This window comes from Diabrotica virgifera, chromosome 3 (genome assembly GCF_917563875.1).
Source record: "Diabrotica virgifera virgifera chromosome 3, PGI_DIABVI_V3a".
Taxonomy (NCBI): domain Eukaryota; kingdom Metazoa; phylum Arthropoda; class Insecta; order Coleoptera; family Chrysomelidae; genus Diabrotica; species Diabrotica virgifera.
In genome coordinates, this window is record NC_065445.1 from 257348696 (window position 1) to 257367965 (window position 19270).

Below are 19270 nucleotides of genomic sequence, written 5' to 3' on the forward strand. Positions count from 1 at the left end.
TATTTTTCGCAAAATTTTTAAAACAATCGTTTTTGAAAACGGGTTCTCGGAGTAGAAATCCGAAATCTCGAAAAATGAAATTTTAAATCAGTTGTAGCAATACCATATAAACATAATATTATTTAACTTGAAGATGCCACAAGCAAACAATTTCAGAACTTTTTAAACAAGTTATTAATTCACTGTTTTCTTTTTCAAAACGTTTTTTGTATTTTTTATACTTACAATACTTGCATTTATTTATGTTAAACTATGTCTGTCATGTTTCAAAACTATTTGTTATGTCATAGATTACAGGTAAACTATAATATGTATGTCTTATTTGGGTTCTCGCCATTTGTCGACTTCCCACTATTAGTCGAAGCAATAAAGCACTGAACCTCCGAAGAAAAAAACAAGACAGATCTTAAGGAGGGGGTATGGTTTGAAATCAACATATCAAGCACATTTTTGTGATTTTTTTTCGAAACTATGGTAGAATTATTTTATTTTTAAATAAAATAAACACATTAAGTACAATTCAAAGAATATTTAAGAAAAAATTCAATCCAAAATATTGAAAAATAAGCCATCGGCGACAAATTTTGGCAGGCAGCTCAAAAAAAATGGATTTTGCGGTGGACATCAGAACTCATCACTGGATTATACGAAACAAAAAATTCAAAAAGATTTTATTAGCTTATGAGTTTCATGAGGTAACAACGTCGAGTTTTTTTATTTTTAATGATTTTTGAATTTTTGGTATCACTCAAAATCAAAAATACGAAATTTTTGATAAAAATTTTGTGAAAACCAACAGATTTAATATTGTTGAACAAAAAATAAGCACAAAACGAAAAATATCTCGACGTTGTTACCTCACGAAATGTCTAAAGAAAATCTGTGCAAAATATCAGGTAGATCGGCCGAGTAGTTTTTCAGTTACAATGTCCACCGCATTTGAAAAAGCAGTTTTGAGAAAAATGCGTTTAAAGTTTTGACAACTGCATCTTCATCTTCTTATTTGTCTGCCAAATCGTAAAGTGATGAACATTGGAATATGTTTTTTAAATTGGGGAGTAATCTACAAAAGAGAAGGCGAACAGTTGTTTAACGTTTCTTACTACGCTCCGGAGTGCTGGCGCGAAGCCGCGGCAAAGCGAGTCGAAGGTAGGGATATTCAACACCCTGTATCTCTGGTAATTTTACTTCGATTATTTTGAAATTTTCAGAGAGTATTCTTGAAAGTATGCACTTTTATTTGAAATAATAAAAAATTTAAATATTTCAAACCATACCCCCTCCTTAATAATTATTCTTTTTGCATTCGATTCGTGAATGATCCAGGAAACTTTGTGAACCGGAGCCATGATATAATATTAAAAAACTGCATACAAAAAATGCATTCTTAAAGTGCATCTCAAACAGACAATAAAAAAAAATCAGAACTCGTCAATTATCGGCGGAAATGAGTTCAATTTTGTTACTCTGGGGTTTTTGGAGTCGCTGAAAACGAATATGACGTCGTAAGTGATCTCCAGAGTACCTGGTGCCAAGGGTATCTACTGTTTACCTCGTCATTAAAATTCATTAAAAAATTAGTCAAAATCATTACTCGGGGGTTTTTAGGGTCACTAACGACGAATATGACATCGGAAGTGATCTACGGAGTACCTGGTGTCCAGACCTACTGTTTACCACGTCTTGTGGAATTTTCGGCAAAAAATTTATTAAAAAACTAGTCAGAAATCATTACTCGGGGGGTTTTTGGGGTCGCTAACGACGAATATGACATCGGAAGTGATCTCAGGAATACCTGGTGCCCAGGGTACCTACTGTTTACCTCGTCTTCGGGAATTTTCGACAAATTCAATAAAAAATTAGTCAAAAATCATTGCTTTGGGGGATTTTGAGGTCGCTGACGACGAATATGACATCGGAAGTGATCTCCGGAGTACCTGATGCCCAGGGTACCTACTGTTTATCTCGTGACTAATGATTTTAGACTAACTTTTTAATGAATTTGCCGAAAACTTCGGAAGACGAGGTAAACAGTAGATACCCTGATCATCAGGTACTCCGGAGATCACTTCCGATGTCATATTCGTCGGCAGAGACCCCAAAAACCCCCCGAGTAATGAATTTTGACTAATTTTTTAATGAATTTGCCGAAAACTCCAGAAAACGAGGTAAACAGTAGGTACCCTGGGTACCAGGTATTCCGTAGATCACTTCCGATGTCATATTCGTCGTCAGCGACCAAAAAACCCCGAGTAATGATTTTTTACTAATTTTTTCGTCATACATATTCGTCGTTAGGGACCCCAAAAACTACCCAAGTAATGATTTTTGACTAATTTTTTAATAAATTTTTTGCCGAAAACTCCACAAGACGGGGTAAACAGTAGGTACCCTGGGCACCAGGTATTCCTGAGATCACTTCCGATGTCATATTCGTCGTTAGCGGCCCTAAAAACCCTCCGAGTAATGATTTTTGACTAATGTTTTAATGAATTTGCCGAAAACTCCACATGACGAGGCAAACAGTAGGTACCCTGGGCACCAGGTACTCCGGAGATCACTTTCGATGTCATATTCGTTTTCAGCGACCCCAAAAACCCCCGAGTAAAAAAAATTATTTCCGCCGATAATTGACGAGTTCTGAATTTTTTTATTGTCTGTTTGAGATGCACTTTAAGAATGCATTTTTTGTATGCAGTTTTTCAATATTATATCATGGCTCGCGGTCACAAAGTTTCCTGGCGCATTCACGAATCGAATGCAAAAAGAATTATAAGATCCGTCTTGTAGTTTGTTTTTCGGAGGTAAGGCCGATTTTAGTGCTTTATTGCTTCGCCTATATGTTATTTATATTATATAAATTCTATATATTATTGCTTATCTTTTCTGTATGGCTTCTATTAAAAATTGCAGTGAATTTATTCATTATTATTTATTTTTTAGATATATTGGACAGCCCCCACAATAGGATCGTTGCTTGCAAGTTACGCCTACAAATATGTGTTTTTGGAGAGAAATGAATAGATGAATATTACTAGGACCCCTTTCTCAGTATTTTAAGTTATTTTATTGTCTCAGAATCTCTGAGTTTACTTTTAACCTGAGTTTAATCAGTATTAATATTTTAGTTTTATCCTAAAAAATAGGTATCTTGTTTTTGTTATACGAAATGCCTGTTTGGTTAAATTAACTCGTACTAAAAGAGATTTATAAAAACCTAATATTAGGAGTAAACGTTGTATTTTTATTTTTATTCTAAATAAATGTACTCTGAAAATGCTACACATTTTAAAACCATAGTAAAACTGAAATTACTTGATATTCAAATACTGATAACAATTTTGTTTTCAATACAAGAAATCAGTCAAATGATGAATATAAGCCAACTGCTGACATTACGAGCGAACACATACAAGAAGTATTACCAGAGAACGGCAGTTCTCGCCAGTGGCGCACACCTACACCCCCTACACGCTGCACTATATATACACGAAATTTTCGATTTTCTAAATCTGACTGAATTGAAAATTGGGCCAACTCCCATCTTAAAGTTCAGGAAAAGACTCACCCATTCATATGTCAACCATCCATTTTGGTCCAAGGGTGTGGATTTAACGGCCCTTTCTATTTAGGGTCTGTTTTTCGTTCTCGTCCCCAAAACTCCCAAAAACTTCGAAAATTTAACTCCGGCCTTTGCGGTTTCTAATAGAAGCGATCATTATCTTTCCAACGCTTGTCTAATTTTGAAAATCGGTTATACCGTTCAAAAGTTACCGAGCTCAGAAATATGAGTCAATTTTTATTTAAAAAAGGGAAAATGTTTGTGGTTATGTATGTATGTATGTATGTGAGTGGAAAAGTTAAACCGATCTGAATTTTTTTTCTGTGTTTGGAGAGGGGGTGAGGGCCGATTCAAAACCGGTGTAGCGTTGAGTTAAGCTTTCAAATGGTGTCTAAGCTGTCAGGATCAGACATACACACGGCTCAGTATAGCCGAAAAACTGAAAAACTAAACTTTGAAAATTTTGGTTTTTCGACAATTACTCAAAATTTCAACCTACGAATTACGCCAATAACTGAGCGTTTGTAGAAGGACTCTAGACGAATCTAACGGTGTATACCTTATATCCGGGAAAATTCGAATTTTTAAGTTATAGGCTTCATCTTTCTTCAATCCTGACCCCCCGGAGGGAGTGTAGTGGTCGACGTGATGTCGTGTATTGTCCGTCTCCAAAGATCTCTGTCTCTGGTCATTTCTTTTAACTCATGCATAGGTCTTTTGCATATTCCTGTAATCTGATCGATCCATCTTGTTGGGGATCTTCCTCGTGATCTTCGGCCTTCCACCTTTCCTTGTATAATGAGTCTTTCCATGTTTTCTGTGTTAGCTCTCATAACATGTCCAAAGTATTTTAATTGTTGGAGATGGACTTTACTGGAGAGCCGTTGGCTAAATTTTAGCTCTCTTAAAATCGAATTATTTGTTCTATGGTCGGTCCAAGGAATTCGTAGCATTCGTCTCCAACAGAACATTTCAGTGGCGTCTATCTTTCTTCTTTACGAATTTCTCAGGATTCACATCCGTAAGTCAGTATTGGGAATATTAAGCAGGTGATCAACCTCATCTTTAACGCTCTTGAAATTTGACAGTCCTTCCATATTGTGGTCATTTTTGCTGTGGCGACTTTTGCTAGATCACATCTACGTTTTATTTCTTCCTGTAGTGACCCTGTGTTTGTGATTAATGATCCCAGATATAAGTATGAGCTCACAACCTCAAACCGATCAATTGTGGTTATATGTGGATGATTGTTATGTAGTCTATCCACTATCATGATCTTTGTCTTTGAAATGTTTAATTGGAGACCAAATATTTGACTTTCGTTTTCAACCAGTCGTATAAGATCAATCAGCTCTGCTTAACTATTTGCAAGAAGGGCTGTGTCATCTGCGAAACGTAGGTTTTGTTTATTTTATGACCATTTATTAAGATGCCTTTTTCCCATCCTTCAAGTGCTCTTCTCATAATATGCTCTCCATATATATTGAATAATTGTGGAGATAGTATACATCCCTGTCTGACACCTCGTTCTGGATGAAATTCGTTTGAAAGTGTGTCAAGCACTTTAACTGATCCAGTAGTGTGTTCGTATAGTTCACTTATAAGCGAAATAAGGTGGTGGGGTACGCCCACTTCTTTTAGTATTCGCCATAAGTGTCTCCACTTGACCCTGTCGAACGCCTTACGGTAATCTATAAAGCATATGTACAGTGGAATATTGAATTCCCTAGATTTTTCGATTATCTGTCTTATATTTAACAGGTGTTCTCTAGTACCTCTACCTTTGGTAAATCCAGCTTGCTCTTGTGGAATTTGTCTTTGAAGGAAGGTTTTTAGTCTCTCTTCTGGCTTTAAAGTCTCTTGTTAAGTAGAGTATTTTTCTAAATAGATCTCTCGGCTGATTATTCTGATCATGTCTCTCAATTTCTTTGCATATACCCTGGTAGTACTGGTTTTTGTCTGTCTTGCATCTTCGTTTTATTTCTCTATTGAGGTTTCTTAAACTAGCTTTTTCTCTTTCACTATGCACGCCACTTTGACAAAGATTTCTTCTATTCTCAATGATTTGAAAGGTTTCATCTGTTATCCAGTGTTTCCGTTTCACAGGATTATTTATCTTTGGATGATCAATTGGTGTTGTTACACAATGTTTAAAAGTCTCCCATATTTCTTGTGATGTTCCGTTACGAATAGAGGGCATTATTTTATGTATGTACTTCCTAAAGAAGGTCTTGCTTCATATAATAGGCTTTATAAGTATGATCAAATATATTTCTTATGGAAAAAATGGTTTTCTTATGGAAAAAGCTCAATAATTCCTGTAAGAGCTTCAGTTATCATACTTGACCTTAGATGCATAAGATACTACTTGTCAATACGTTTCAAACTCATGTTTAGTGAACAAAATCGGTTAAGCCGTTTAGAAGTTATTAAGCTACAAAGTATAATCCAATTAACGATTATTCCCTAAATGGTTTATGTAGTTGTAGTGGTTACGACGCTCATTTACCGGCCATCCCAATATTTTTTCAATATATTTCGAATAGCAAAAAAATCTAGTGTACATTCGATGGACACTAGATCATTTGGGAGATAATGCGACAAAGGCGACCATTTATAAAGCTTAACGTGTAATTGAGAATTACACGTTATTACACGTTTATAAATAACTTTGAAAAACTCCTGATACAAGAATAAAAAACCGCTAAACGCCGTAAAAATGAGTGGCGCATACAATATTCCAGCTACAAAAGATCTGATATGAATATTACGTGGCGCGAAAATGTATTTTCATTTTGATGCAAAACAAAATTCTAGTTTTATTTTAAAAGCTTTTTTCATAATATTTGCTAAATTTGAAGTAAACGCGCCACAAAAGAGTTTCAAAATTTAAACTGTATCAAAGTTTCTCTTTTGTGGCGCGTTTTACTTCAAATTGGGCAAATATTATGAAAAAATCTTTTAAAATAAAACTAGAATTTTGTTTTGCATCAAAATGAAAATACATTTTCGCGCCACGTAATATTCATATCAGCTGGAATATTGTATGCGCCACTCATTTTTACGGCGTTTAGCGGTTTTTTATTCTTGTTTTTATATACTATATAATACTATTTGTATATGTATAATAAAAATTGAACAACTGTAAAATGTATGTCATATAAAATGCATTTTGGTTGCATTAGTAGTATGTTGCACTCAATAATGTCTCAATCCAAAACAAAGCCTTCTCCCACATAACAATTATACTGAAATGATGGCATCTCTATTCAGATGAACCTCTATTCAGATTTTAGAGTGAGGACTATTTTAGGATAACATCACACCAAGTTAGTATAGGGTCTTGATCTGAAAGTGAAAGAAATAAAGCTGCTTTATACCAGTTTTAAAACATATTAATGGACTTTAAGTTTCTTCGGTTATCTACATATTTATACCGGGTGGTGAATTGGACAACGGGCCATAGGAAACTCAATGTAAAAGTCTAAATTGTTGAATTCCTGCTTCCCTAATTATTTTACATCAAAAGTCATGAGAAACTATTTGTAGAGGATTAAAATCTGTATTAAAAACAAAAGTTAAAATTGTTCTACGATTTAAACAGAGTCCAAAATTTTGAAAAATAGAATACATTTGCCATACTTAAGTTGCCATGCGTAAAAGTAAGGCCACACGTTACTATTTCTGACAGTAGGTACGCAAACTATTGACTGAATAAAACATCTTTATTATTACTACTTTCTCCTCAACTGAGGACATCTTTTCGACTTTATTGTGTTTTAAAGAATAAAATAAAAATACTGACAGTTCAAAATATTGTTAATACATATAATAATTTCATTGTGACCGAAGGCAACCTTATACACATTCTTGCACTGTGTGTGGCCTAAATTTGGCAAATAATTTGATAAAATTTATTATATTTCACAAAATTTTGGAATGTGTTTAATTCGTAGAACAATTTTAACAATTGTTTTCAATAAAGATTTCAATCCTCTATAAATAGTTTCTCATGTCTTTTGATGAAGAATCATTAGGGAAGCAATAATTCAACAGTTTAGAATTTTACATTGAGTTTCCTATGGCCCGTTTTCCAATTCACCACCCTGTATATTATGTCAATTTTTTTATAAAATAACATTAATTAAATTAAATTTTAAAAACAATTGAATAAATAAAATAATTGAAGAAAGCAATAAATTTTCCTCGAGAAATATAAACGTCTACTTTTTTTATTCTCTCCAAGATCTTTCCGTTATATATTTTTCAACTAGGTATAATCTCTTGGATCGTAATGTATGTTACGACTGACCATATAGTAATATAGTTGCTCTGTCGTGCTTCAGTGCTTGACTTTTCCTCGTTCCTTGTTCTTTTTTATATTAGATTAGATAGGTAAAATCTCAAACTTGTTCCTATATTTAAGAAGCTTTACTCTTCGACGTACGTATCATTTGGACTTTTGTCTTGACCAACAAATCGATTTTTTGTCAGAAATTCAATTTAGAACAACTTAGAATGGGATCCTATAATATTCACAAGAAATAATACGAGGAAAATAACAATACCATACATAAAAGGAATATTCGATAAACTTAAAACGATAGGAAATAAATTCAACATTTCACCAACAATCAAAACAACGAACACATTGAGATCTATTTTATCTAAAACCAAATTTAACAATAAACAAGAAAGAACAAAGAATTGTAGTTATAAAATACCTTGTGACTACGAACATTTTTATTTAGAGGAAACATCAAGAAATCAAGACCATTAAACGTTAGAATAAATAAACATAAATTTTATATTGAAAATAGAGAATTTGATAGATTTCAAATATGTAAACACGCATGGGACAATGAACATAGAGTTCAGTGGAAATATTGAACCTGAAAAGAGACAACGGTGTAACCAGTATGATCCTAAGGGGGGGGGGTTACAACTGCTGGAGGGTCCCTGGGGGTACGGAATTAGGTGGGATGTTAAGCGTATAGAGCTCAAAGTACATCCCAATGAGGGAGGGGTTGTAACCCCTAAAACCCCCTGGTTACGCCACTGAAAAGAGAAGAATCAAAGAATCGGCTCTAATTATTTTAAGTGAAACTAATTGTGTCGCAAATTCCTCGTCAGCATACAGCAATGAAAAGTTTTATCACTATGACCAAACCTCTCTGCAAAGTTTGAGATAATGTATTTGAAACTTTCATATTAGAAAACTGCCGGGGTCCTTTGTTTGTCACCACCACTCACTTCCGATATAAAAGTATTACAAGCAAGTAATGTTTTCTCGGGACAAAATAAATTCCTTTCAACTAAATTAATCACTTAGATTTCTGTAATGATCTTTCTACCAACTTTTAATAGAAAAACTTACCATGATTAAGTTGTTTAAACTCTTGCTTTGTACCGCCTCGCTCACTACCCTTAAGTCGGTTCTGAAACAAAAAGGGGACCATTAATATTATTGGCTATTATGAACATTGTTCCAAACATTTTTGGAAAAAAGCGCTAATGTTGATGAACTCAAATCTGGGGCTTCTTAAAAACCTTCTTAAACTGAAGCAATATAAGAGTTTATTCGTTTCATATTCGTAACATATTTTTATTTTTTAAATAAAAGTTAAAATATGTTATTATATATCAATGAAAAATTTAAATATAAACTGCTACATATTTAATATATGTATTAGTAAGTAAGCCTCCGTAACCAATTCAAGCCTGTAGCATCAAATTTGCGTTAATATGTTCACCAAAGTAATATTTCTCTTTGCCTTATCACCAGCTCAATGATCTCCACCACTTAAAACCTCTCCAAATACTTGGCTAACATCCAAACTGTGACTTTTGAAGATCAAACTAACTATAATGTATATAAGATACATTTACGTTTGTTGAAAAAATCAGGATTGTAACAATCCCTCCAACATATGTACTTATATTCCTAGATGCGGTATCGCTTTTCACGAACATTCCTCTCAATCTAATCATAAAAATTTTAAAACAAAATTGGTCCTTAGTAGAACCAAATACCACACTATGTAAAAATAATTTCTTCAAGCGTATCGACTTTTACTTTTTGTTCTAATTTGTGCTTTTCCTTTGGATGAATTTTTTACTCACAAATATATGGCACTCCCATGGGCTCTCCGATTACCCCATTCTGGCCAACATAGTATTAGATCATCTATTCAATATAGTAATTTCACAAGTACCGTTCAAGTTACTTTTCATATATAAGTATGCGGAAGATGTGATAAGTGCGATCCCAGATGACAGTATTCAAACTACACTGGACATCTTCAATGGATTTCACAGACAACTACAATTCACCGTTGAGGTTGAGAAAGAACAAAGTGTTCCCTTCTTGATAAAAACATCAGAGAATAAAATTATTTATCATAAACCAACTGACTCCGGACTTTCGGCCTTCTGTAATAACGTAATATTTCATTCTGCGTTTACATTTTTCAAATAATTGTACTTAGTTTTCTCTGGATTTGAAGAAAAATGCATTTAAAAAGCATTGTAGCCGAAATTTTGCGCCTACCCTCTTAACCGACAATATAATTAAGTTGTTGAGTGAAATTCCGAAAATCAAAATAGCTAAGTACAACAGCATAACTAGTTACAGCTTGTTCTCAAAGCTTACAGATCAGACACCGATTCTAAATAAGGGTTACCTCATCTACCAACTTTCTTGTCTCGAATGCGATGGGTAGTATATAGGGCAAACATCACAGTAGTTAACAAAGGATTACGCAGAACAAAAGTGACTGTAAAACAGAAAAAATTGCCTATGCAGTAGCACACCATTATGACATAACAGGCACCGCATTTAATTTATAAAAAAAGATTATTTCTCGAAATGTACCACATCAATAAAAACAAAAATCCAATCAATTATAAGATAGATACAAGCCAGATACAAGTGAAATATATCTACTGTATTATTTTAAAATTCTGAGAAACAAAAAAATCTCGTTTCTATAATAAGACTAGTTGAGTTTAAGAGCACATGGGGAAGATAAAAGACCGAAACAATAATCATATTAGTCAATTAGTCTCGCGTCAGAGCTGGTGGTGTAAGAACGTCGATGTGAGTTGCCGCTGACAAAATTAGTTTCCCAAATTTATAACATTTCATGAGTGTAAATCTTATTGTATGTAATATTTTGTACCTAATTGTAATTTAATTTTTTAGTAATTCCTAAAGAAGTGGAAAAAATAAACATTTAACGAAATATTGAATTCTGAAATAAAAGTAGTTTAATTTCAAGACGCGGATCGCTATCCCAAAAAGAAAATGAAAAAAGCTCGCTATGTGCTATGAGGCCAGAAACCACAATATGAAAACAGAAGTATTAATAATTTAAGTCGTCATCAGGGCATTCGGGATTAATTTTTGTAAAAACATGCCCCGGACATAAAGAAATATCTAACTAAAATTAAACTAAATTATACGGGTAATTTACGAATGTCCATTTTTCACGTTTATAAACTTTTTTATTATTTTCTGACATGCACAAAGCGACCTTTAATTAGTAAATGGTTAGCTGTTAGTTAATAAACAAATACAAGCTATTAATGAACGAATTTTGTTACCTAATATGCGAACCTGTTACAGGAACTAATTGAAAAAACAACGTGTATATTCATGCAGAATAATTTGGAACTGGCGATTGTATGAAAATTACGTTAGTGTTGTATAGTAATGGACATTTTCATTAATTAACTTAAATTAGTTTCTCGTCTAGATAGATATTTTTAAAAGAGAAAAATTTATACTGGGTATTCCATTAGAACAAAAATATAAACTTGAAATATTTTGTAATGTTCTCAATGCCATGCATTTTGTTTATTTATTGCTTCATCATTATCAAGGCATCATTAAACATTAAAAAACTAAAAAATAACGATACAAAGCCAACCTTTACAGTAGAAATATACATTAAGTTTTCTGATACGGCAGCTGTGCATGATATTGAAAAGTCATGGACCACCATAAAAGAATCATTTAATGATGTGAACACCACTTTTCTTCTCCAAAATAAAACAACTACGAAGAATAAGCCAATGACAGAAGAGATATTAGAGATGAAATAATGTAGTGTAAGACAAATTAGGGTACTGAAATATATACAACAAAATTCGTAAAAAAATTATAACGGCGAAAGAGATCTGGATGACTACACTTTGCAAAGAAGCTTAATAGAGCAGACTGTATCGTCGCCACCGTTAGGTAAATATTATTCCGATTGGTTTTTTTTGCACGAACTTACTAAAAAATAGGTCCTTATAACAAATCCACAGGGTGCCGGGAGGTGCCGCGGTTGGAAAATTGTTTAAAAATTTTTTTTAAACAAATTCAAAAAGTTAAATTTTTACTTCGGACAAATTGTTTTTAGATTCTTTGGCTCATTATAAGCAAAAAAGGTATCTTGTGATTTTTCTCTAAAATTGATATTTGTCAAGTTATATGCGATTTAAAATTTAAAAAATGTGAAAATAGTCATTTTCAAGACTTAATAACTCAGTTAAAAATTATTATTATGAGTCAATTATCAAGTCAAAAAGTGACTAAATCAAAGTTTAAAGGCCTCCTACATGATCCTGAAGATTTGTGTCATTAATTTATTACTACGTTGTTATTTTAAATTATTAACAATGAACGGCTACGAGCGTATTGAGGCGGCCATCAATGTGAGTGCGAGTAAGATGTATCATTGGACTGCCGGAAAGGTGTAGTGTTCTACACCATTTTCTTCATTATTATTGTACTAAGCTGGTTATTTAGATTAGACCAGGGCGCATCTGTAAAAATATTAGCATATTTGGATGTTGATAGGTGACTCAAATTTTCTTACAGAAATTGCTTGAAAATAACTCAAATAACAATATTTGAGTTATCCTCGCTCTCAAAAAGGTTCGGAACATTGTTTAAATAATCAAAATGTCAAGAAATGAAGGAAAAATTCGATTTTTTTCTTCGTTTTTTGATTATAACTTTAAAAGTATTCATTTCCGAGAAAATTTGTACTGACATAAAAGTTGCGTAATTAAATTTCCTACAATATAAAATTGGTTAGAAATTTAAAAAATAGTCACCCTTGTCGCAAAATACCAATAATTGCGAAAAAACCATAGAAAAACAAGTATTCGCATTTTACGTTTTTCAACCATATTTCATTAAGATCGGTTTATAGTCCATTCTTTCACGGTTTTTGCTCTAAATTTTAAAGAACCGCTTGGATTGACATGAAATTTGGCATACGTATAGCTTACATGTCAAAGAAAAAAAAATGATATTGTGCCGATGTGTGCTTTTACCCTGGGGGTGACTTTCACCCCCTATTGGGGGTGAAAAAATATATGTCCAAAATAAGTCCGGAAATGGGTAAACTGACTAATTTTAAGTAACTTTTGTTCTATAGAGCTATATAAGAAACTTGTGAAGTCGTAACGATTAAGTTCATTTAAGATACTAATTAGGGGGTGATTTTCTCGATTTTTTTACCAAAACCAAAAGGGACTAACTTTATTTTGAGCGTAACTTGTTTAATTTTGATGCTAGAAATTTATTTTATAAAACAAAAATAAAGCTTATTTTAAACACTTTAAATAAGTTGTAATGAGTTTTCCCCGAAATGTGCTTCATTTTTGGTTATTTCACGTTAAAGTATTCCATTTGGAATTTGACGAATATAAATCTATTTTTTATTAGCTATAACTCTGCTTCTACTAGGTGTAGAGACGTGATATATTCACCATTTTTTAAAAAATTTTACAGGCTATATTTTTGTTAAGAACGTTTTTTCGACAAAATACTTACTATTTTAGTTATTTGCGAAAAACCGTCTAAAAGCGTGGTTATTTTGTTGAAAAAATGAACATATTCACTGCCAAATAACTCGAAAAGTATTGACTTAGTGAAAAAACTCTATAGAACAAAAGTTACTTAAAATCAGCCAGTTTATCCATTTCCTGACTTTCTTTAGACGAATATTTTTTCACCCCCAAGAGGGGGTGAAAACCACCCCCAGGGCAAAAGCACATATCGGCACAATATCACTTTTTTTCTTTGACTTGTTAGCTATGTGTATGCCAAATTTCATGTCAATCCAAGCGGTTCTTTAAAATTTAGAGATTTTGCAATATTTTACCGTCAAAGAACGGACTATTAATAGATTTTGCAAAATAAATTTGGCAATCCAGCTGTCGCAAAAAAAATTCATTTTTTCAAAATGTTACAGGACTGAAAATAAAGCAGATATCAAGTTGAAATTTTTTTTGCGTATAGAAGTGTACTGTATCTGTCATCTGCAATTTGCAAAATTAAAATATATTAACTACCACGGCATCAGGATTTTTTTTTAAATAAACATTAATTATTGGTGCTACGCGCAGGACAGCGTATAGTTTGCTCTGATTAGGCATTCCAATGACCTTTGATAATGATTGATACATTTTAATTTTTATTACATTTCGATATATAAATAAATTTGTTTATTGCAAAATAAAAACACATAATCCTTTGAAATAACACTATTTTTAGCAAAAAATTTCTTTGTTCATATATTTTAACTTAGAGAATAAAAGTTTATTATTTTTAAACATATGCAATTGTTTGAACAATATTTCACAAACAATAATAAAATTAGTTTGATTTTTGTGGAATTAAAATATTGAAATACAACAAAATATAGAGTAACAAAATAATATATTAGATAAATATTGGAAGAAATTTCGGTGGAAATCAACTTGTGTGAATTTAACACCGCTGTCCTGCGCGTAGCACCAAAAATTAATGTTTATTTAAAAAAATTCCTGACGCCGTGGTAATTAATTGATTTTAATTTTGCAAATTGCAAATAAAAGGTACAGTACACTTCTATAAGCAAAAAAAAATCAACTTGATATCTGCTTTATTTTCAGTCGTGCAACATTTAAAAAAAAGATTTTTTTTCGAAAGCTGGATTGCAAAATTTATTTTGCAAAATCTATTAAACCGATCTTGATGAAATTTACAGTGTTGTTTTACTATATCATAAAGTTTTTTGGGTAAAATATGAAGGTTTTAAGTGTAACATAAATGGTTGAAAAACGTAAAATGCGAATACTTGTTTTTGTATGTTTTTTTTCGCAATTATTGCTATTTTGCAACAAGGGTGACTATTTTTTAAATTTTTAACCAATTTTGTATTGTAGGAAATTTAATTACGCAACTTTTATGTTAGTACAACTTTTCTCAGAAATGAATAGTTTTAAAGTTATAATCGAAAAACCAATAAAAAAATCTAATTTTTCCTTCATATTTTGACATTTTGATTATTTAAACAATGTACCGGACCATTTTGAGTGGGAGGATAACTCAAATATTATTATTTGAGTTATTTTCAAGCAATTTCTGCAAAAAAATTTGAGTCACCTCTCAACGTCCATCTCAAAACAGATGCGCCCTGGACTAATGTTCTATTTGTTTTCTGTCATCATCTGTTATATTTACTTTTGGTGTTTTGGGAACTTTTGAAATTTGACTTTGATGTCAGCCTTTCGACACATTAGTTATTATCAGTATCAAACACCAGGATACGTCAAAAGCTTAAAGAAAATTAAAGAAAATAATATACACAGTAAGATAGAAACTCTAGAAACTTAGAATATTTGGGTCACATTGTGAGAAAAGAAACCGCTCTTACAAATGCCAAAAGAATCACCCCCATAAAGTAAACTTCGCTAAAAATCGCTCTCATGTATAATAAAACTGTCTTTGGTTGAATACGTTTAACAGCCACTAAAACTGGATGGCTTCCGAACCGTCCATATCATTGTTTTTTGGTTTGACCCCAAACCATTTTTACTTCCGTTGTTTTATAGTAGACATCCAGAAAACACATCGTTAATTTTTATTGGCTTAATGCTATTGTCATTACATTCAATAAAAATTCATCTTCTTTGGTAGAACGTCGTCGGAAAAGGCGCATTAATTTCTGGAAGTTGCCGCATCGCTTATTACACTCCTTAGAGAAGTTTCCCTAATATTAAAAAGCCTTCAAACTTTCTCATATCGTAAAAGTTTATGAGTTGAAGATGGAATCGGTTAACCGAAGAGCATTATTTTCTCTACTTTATGGTTCCGGGATAAAAATATTGTTTGGAGAGTATTATTGAGCCATTGGTGTGGTGTGTGGAAAAGGGACAAGGAGATTTATTTAAATTCTTAGGGACAAGGAGATTTATTAAAACAATCTATAAAAATAATAATGTATAGAAGAGTAATAAAAACATGACACAAAATTGGAGAAACTTCGCTTTTGCTTGACGGAAAAACTTTGCCTTTATGTAAGGAGACTGTTTTATCTTTAGAGCAAAGTTTTCATTGTTATATTATCAACCTTCATCTTTTTCGACCCATATTAATACATTGCTGGACATTGCTTTTATCCGAGTTCTTTCACTAAAGTTGCGAGGCTGAAGTTTCATTAGTATTCATTAGTATTATAGTTTTCAGTATTAAAAAAAAATATAGTAGGGGAGAGCGGGTACAATAATTGTAATGCGGTACAAATGTAACATTGCTTCTAAACGTCTTGTTTCTGGTCGACTAGAGCTGGCAGCGCTGCATGTGAGAAAGCATTTAGTGGTGTAATGTTGACCGTAGTTTGGCGATGTTAAGTGAGGGGGTTACGTTGTTAGACGAAAATATTGGTTTTTACGCCTGGCAAGCAAAATTAATTAAATTTTGTATTTTTTGGATAATCGCTCTAAAAGTTTTCATTGTTATTTAGATTTAGAGTTATTGTTTAGAAAGGGTGGCATAATAATTGAGTCATATTAAAAATTGTCAATATATTGCGTTTGTATGAAGCACATTTGTTCGGAATACACCATAGAAAAAAGTGTTGTGTGATTTGGTAGAATGCGATCTTACTCTTTAAAAAATATGTCACGTATTTCAGCGCCATCTCAGCACCTGGTTAAATGGAAGGGTACTACAAATCTGGCCTCCACATAAGTGGTCTGTAGCTTCGACATGATAGGTGTGAAATTTTAAACGTTCTTGTTGTTGATTGGATAGGAAGAGTGACGTAATCTAGCCTCCATGCTAGGTACATCATAGCCTCCATACGGTACTTCCAATATTTAATATTTTATTGAAGTGGACAATAAAGGTACAACACAAACAACTTTTGTTTCTTAATTATTTATTTATACAATAATGTGACATTTTAGATAGAAATATGAGTATTTAATTTGGATTAAATATATGTTTACTCGTTGAATTTTTCCACCGTCTGCACACAACACCTGATGGGAGCCATTAGACCTAACAACAAAACGCGAAATAAAATGTGTATTTTAAAACTGTTGGATAAACATTACCTACAATCAGAAAATCTCTACCTTACAATCAGAAAAACTTACCTTTAAAAAGGTACTCGATTACAAAATAACAAAAATATCAAAAAACACGACTGAATATCAGCTTTTTATGGTGACACAAACACATCACATAACCGACCATATAAAATAACTGAACGACAACGAACGAATGAACACGAACACTGAACACAGATTCACATATAGCGCAGGATTTGTCAAAAGTCATGTTCCACCAATCACAATGCTGACATCAGCGCCTCTGACAAAATGAAAGGAAAATAAATACGATTACATGTTTTTTATTAGAGTGCGCGGGGCTATAATCGAACTAAGGTGATATTTTGGCATAAATTGGTAACATTTATTTGACAGTTGCGGTGACGACACTTCATATTTGTTTATATTCTTTACTATAAGTATTTGTTTCATTATATTTACTGTTTTTATTATGTACTTTAATGTAAGATTATAACTTGTTATAATCTTGTTTTCTATTTCTAAAGTTTTTATTTATTTACATTGAATATTAATTTGTTTTGCTGTATAATCCACTTTCGCAAAAATTGTGTGACGTATTTGATTTAAAATGAATTCAAGAACCAAAAATGAATAACCATTTTCAATTTCGTTGCAACACGAAACTACAGCCGCATCATTATTCCAGTTCAATCAGAGAGTGCAGCAAGCACCTCTACCGGTTTCGAAACTTATTAGTCTCTCATCAGGAGGCACATATGCTGCTCTCTCTGATTGCAGTGAACACGGTCACGGAGTACAATGAACGAAATGGCACGGATGCCCTAGCGGCAACTGTTAGCAAAAAACTAAGTTTTCAATCTAATAGCACAGCGGTTCTCAACCTTTTTGAGTGATGTACCACCTACAGTTATTTTTATTATTTTTGGTACCACCTATATTTTTAAATTGTATTATCAATACTTACTAAGTATGTACTAGTATTTTAATTTTTTCTGTGGTTTGTGTACCACCGCCAATAATGATATGTACCACCAGTGGTACATGTACCAAAGATCGAGAACCTCTTTAATAGCACATAAAACAACATCCAAAAATGTTATCCTACATCCTACCAGACTGAAAACAATGGGAACCTTCTCTGGTAACACCTCCGAGGCTTCTACAATTTGCAAGCCATAACGGATGCTGAGACCAAGGAAGATGAGGGAAAGTTTTCAGTCTGGTAAGATGTAGGATAACATTTTTGTATGTTGTTTTATGTGCTATTAGATTGAAAACTTAGTTTTTTTTTAATTCAAGAATTTTTTGTAATTGGGCAACAATGTCAACTTAGATCTATAACGTAGATAATGACGTGCAACGGTAAGTAAATTAGACGGACTGTATACATTATATAGTGCATATCACTATGTATGTGTGTGTATATTTCTTCTTCTTCTTCTTCTTTTTTTATATAGACATTATTCTGTCTGTTTTTCAATGTGCCTCCAGTAAGTTGTCATTCCATATTTTTCGTGGTCTTCCCACTGATCGTCTTCCTATTGGGGAACCGTCTCTCGCCGTCCTTACTACTACTGTGTGTATATTTTAATAAATATATACATAAATATATTTATTAATAATCTATATGTAGATACATATTATATTATAAAAGTGTGTGTCTGTTTTGGAAAACATTTTTGATTTATATGTTTAATTTTATTTCAAGTAGTAGTAAGTAGGTCTTTATATAATATTTAATTCTTTATTGGTTTACAAGACACCTGTTTATAAATATTTATTTTGAGAATAAGTTGGATAAAATTCCATGATTTTGACATTGTTACATTTGTCCCCTTTATGTGTTACAATTGTACCTTGAACGGGTACAGATGTAACACTTGTTGTTAAGTTAAAATTATGCATTTTTCTAGTTACCTAATCAATAAAACTTATTTTGCAATAAAACAGTGAATTGGAATGGATCCTGAAGGCAGATGTGTGATGTGAAACAGAGTCTCTGTTTCACATCACACATCTTCAGGATCCATTCCAATTCACTGTGTTTTGAACTACGAAGCATGTCCGCTTACCCAGTCCCTCACCTAGCTATCCTATTACCATAATCTGGACGGTTAAATATGTCATCGATGAACTTACAAAGTATCCCTTGTAACGGCATGTAAGTGGATCAAAATTATATAGTTTTTTAGTTTTTTAGTAAATTTTTAATAATTTAAAATTTAACTTAATTTAACAAATAGTCATAAACCGCATGCATCTATGTGCGTATGCGTGCTTATGAGTACCTGTTTCTCATATGTATGCATACGTATGTACCAGTTTATTGTTCTGAAGTGTCAACAG

General features: G+C 32.5%; 2 protein-coding genes across 8 annotated transcripts in view; one reads left to right on the forward strand and one right to left on the reverse strand.

The window, feature by feature from the left end:
- Positions 1-3280, forward strand: part of LOC114329671 (aquaporin AQPcic) — a 50387-nt gene extending 47107 nt beyond the window's left edge. For all 3 annotated transcript variants that reach the window (XM_028278857.2, XM_050647343.1, XM_050647344.1), the window contains one exon: positions 2944-3280. In XM_028278857.2, coding sequence (XP_028134658.2) covers positions 2944-3024 — 81 coding nt within the window. In that variant the 3' untranslated portion in view covers positions 3025-3280. The remainder of the gene's footprint in view (positions 1-2943) is intronic.
- The window catches only part of LOC114329669 (breast cancer anti-estrogen resistance protein 3 homolog), a 288951-nt gene that overhangs the window by 78726 nt on the left and 190955 nt on the right, over positions 1-19270 (reverse strand). For all 5 annotated transcript variants that reach the window (XM_028278850.2, XM_028278853.2, XM_028278851.2 and 2 more), the window contains one exon: positions 8940-9000. In XM_028278850.2, coding sequence (XP_028134651.1) covers positions 8940-9000 — 61 coding nt within the window. The remainder of the gene's footprint in view (positions 1-8939; positions 9001-19270) is intronic.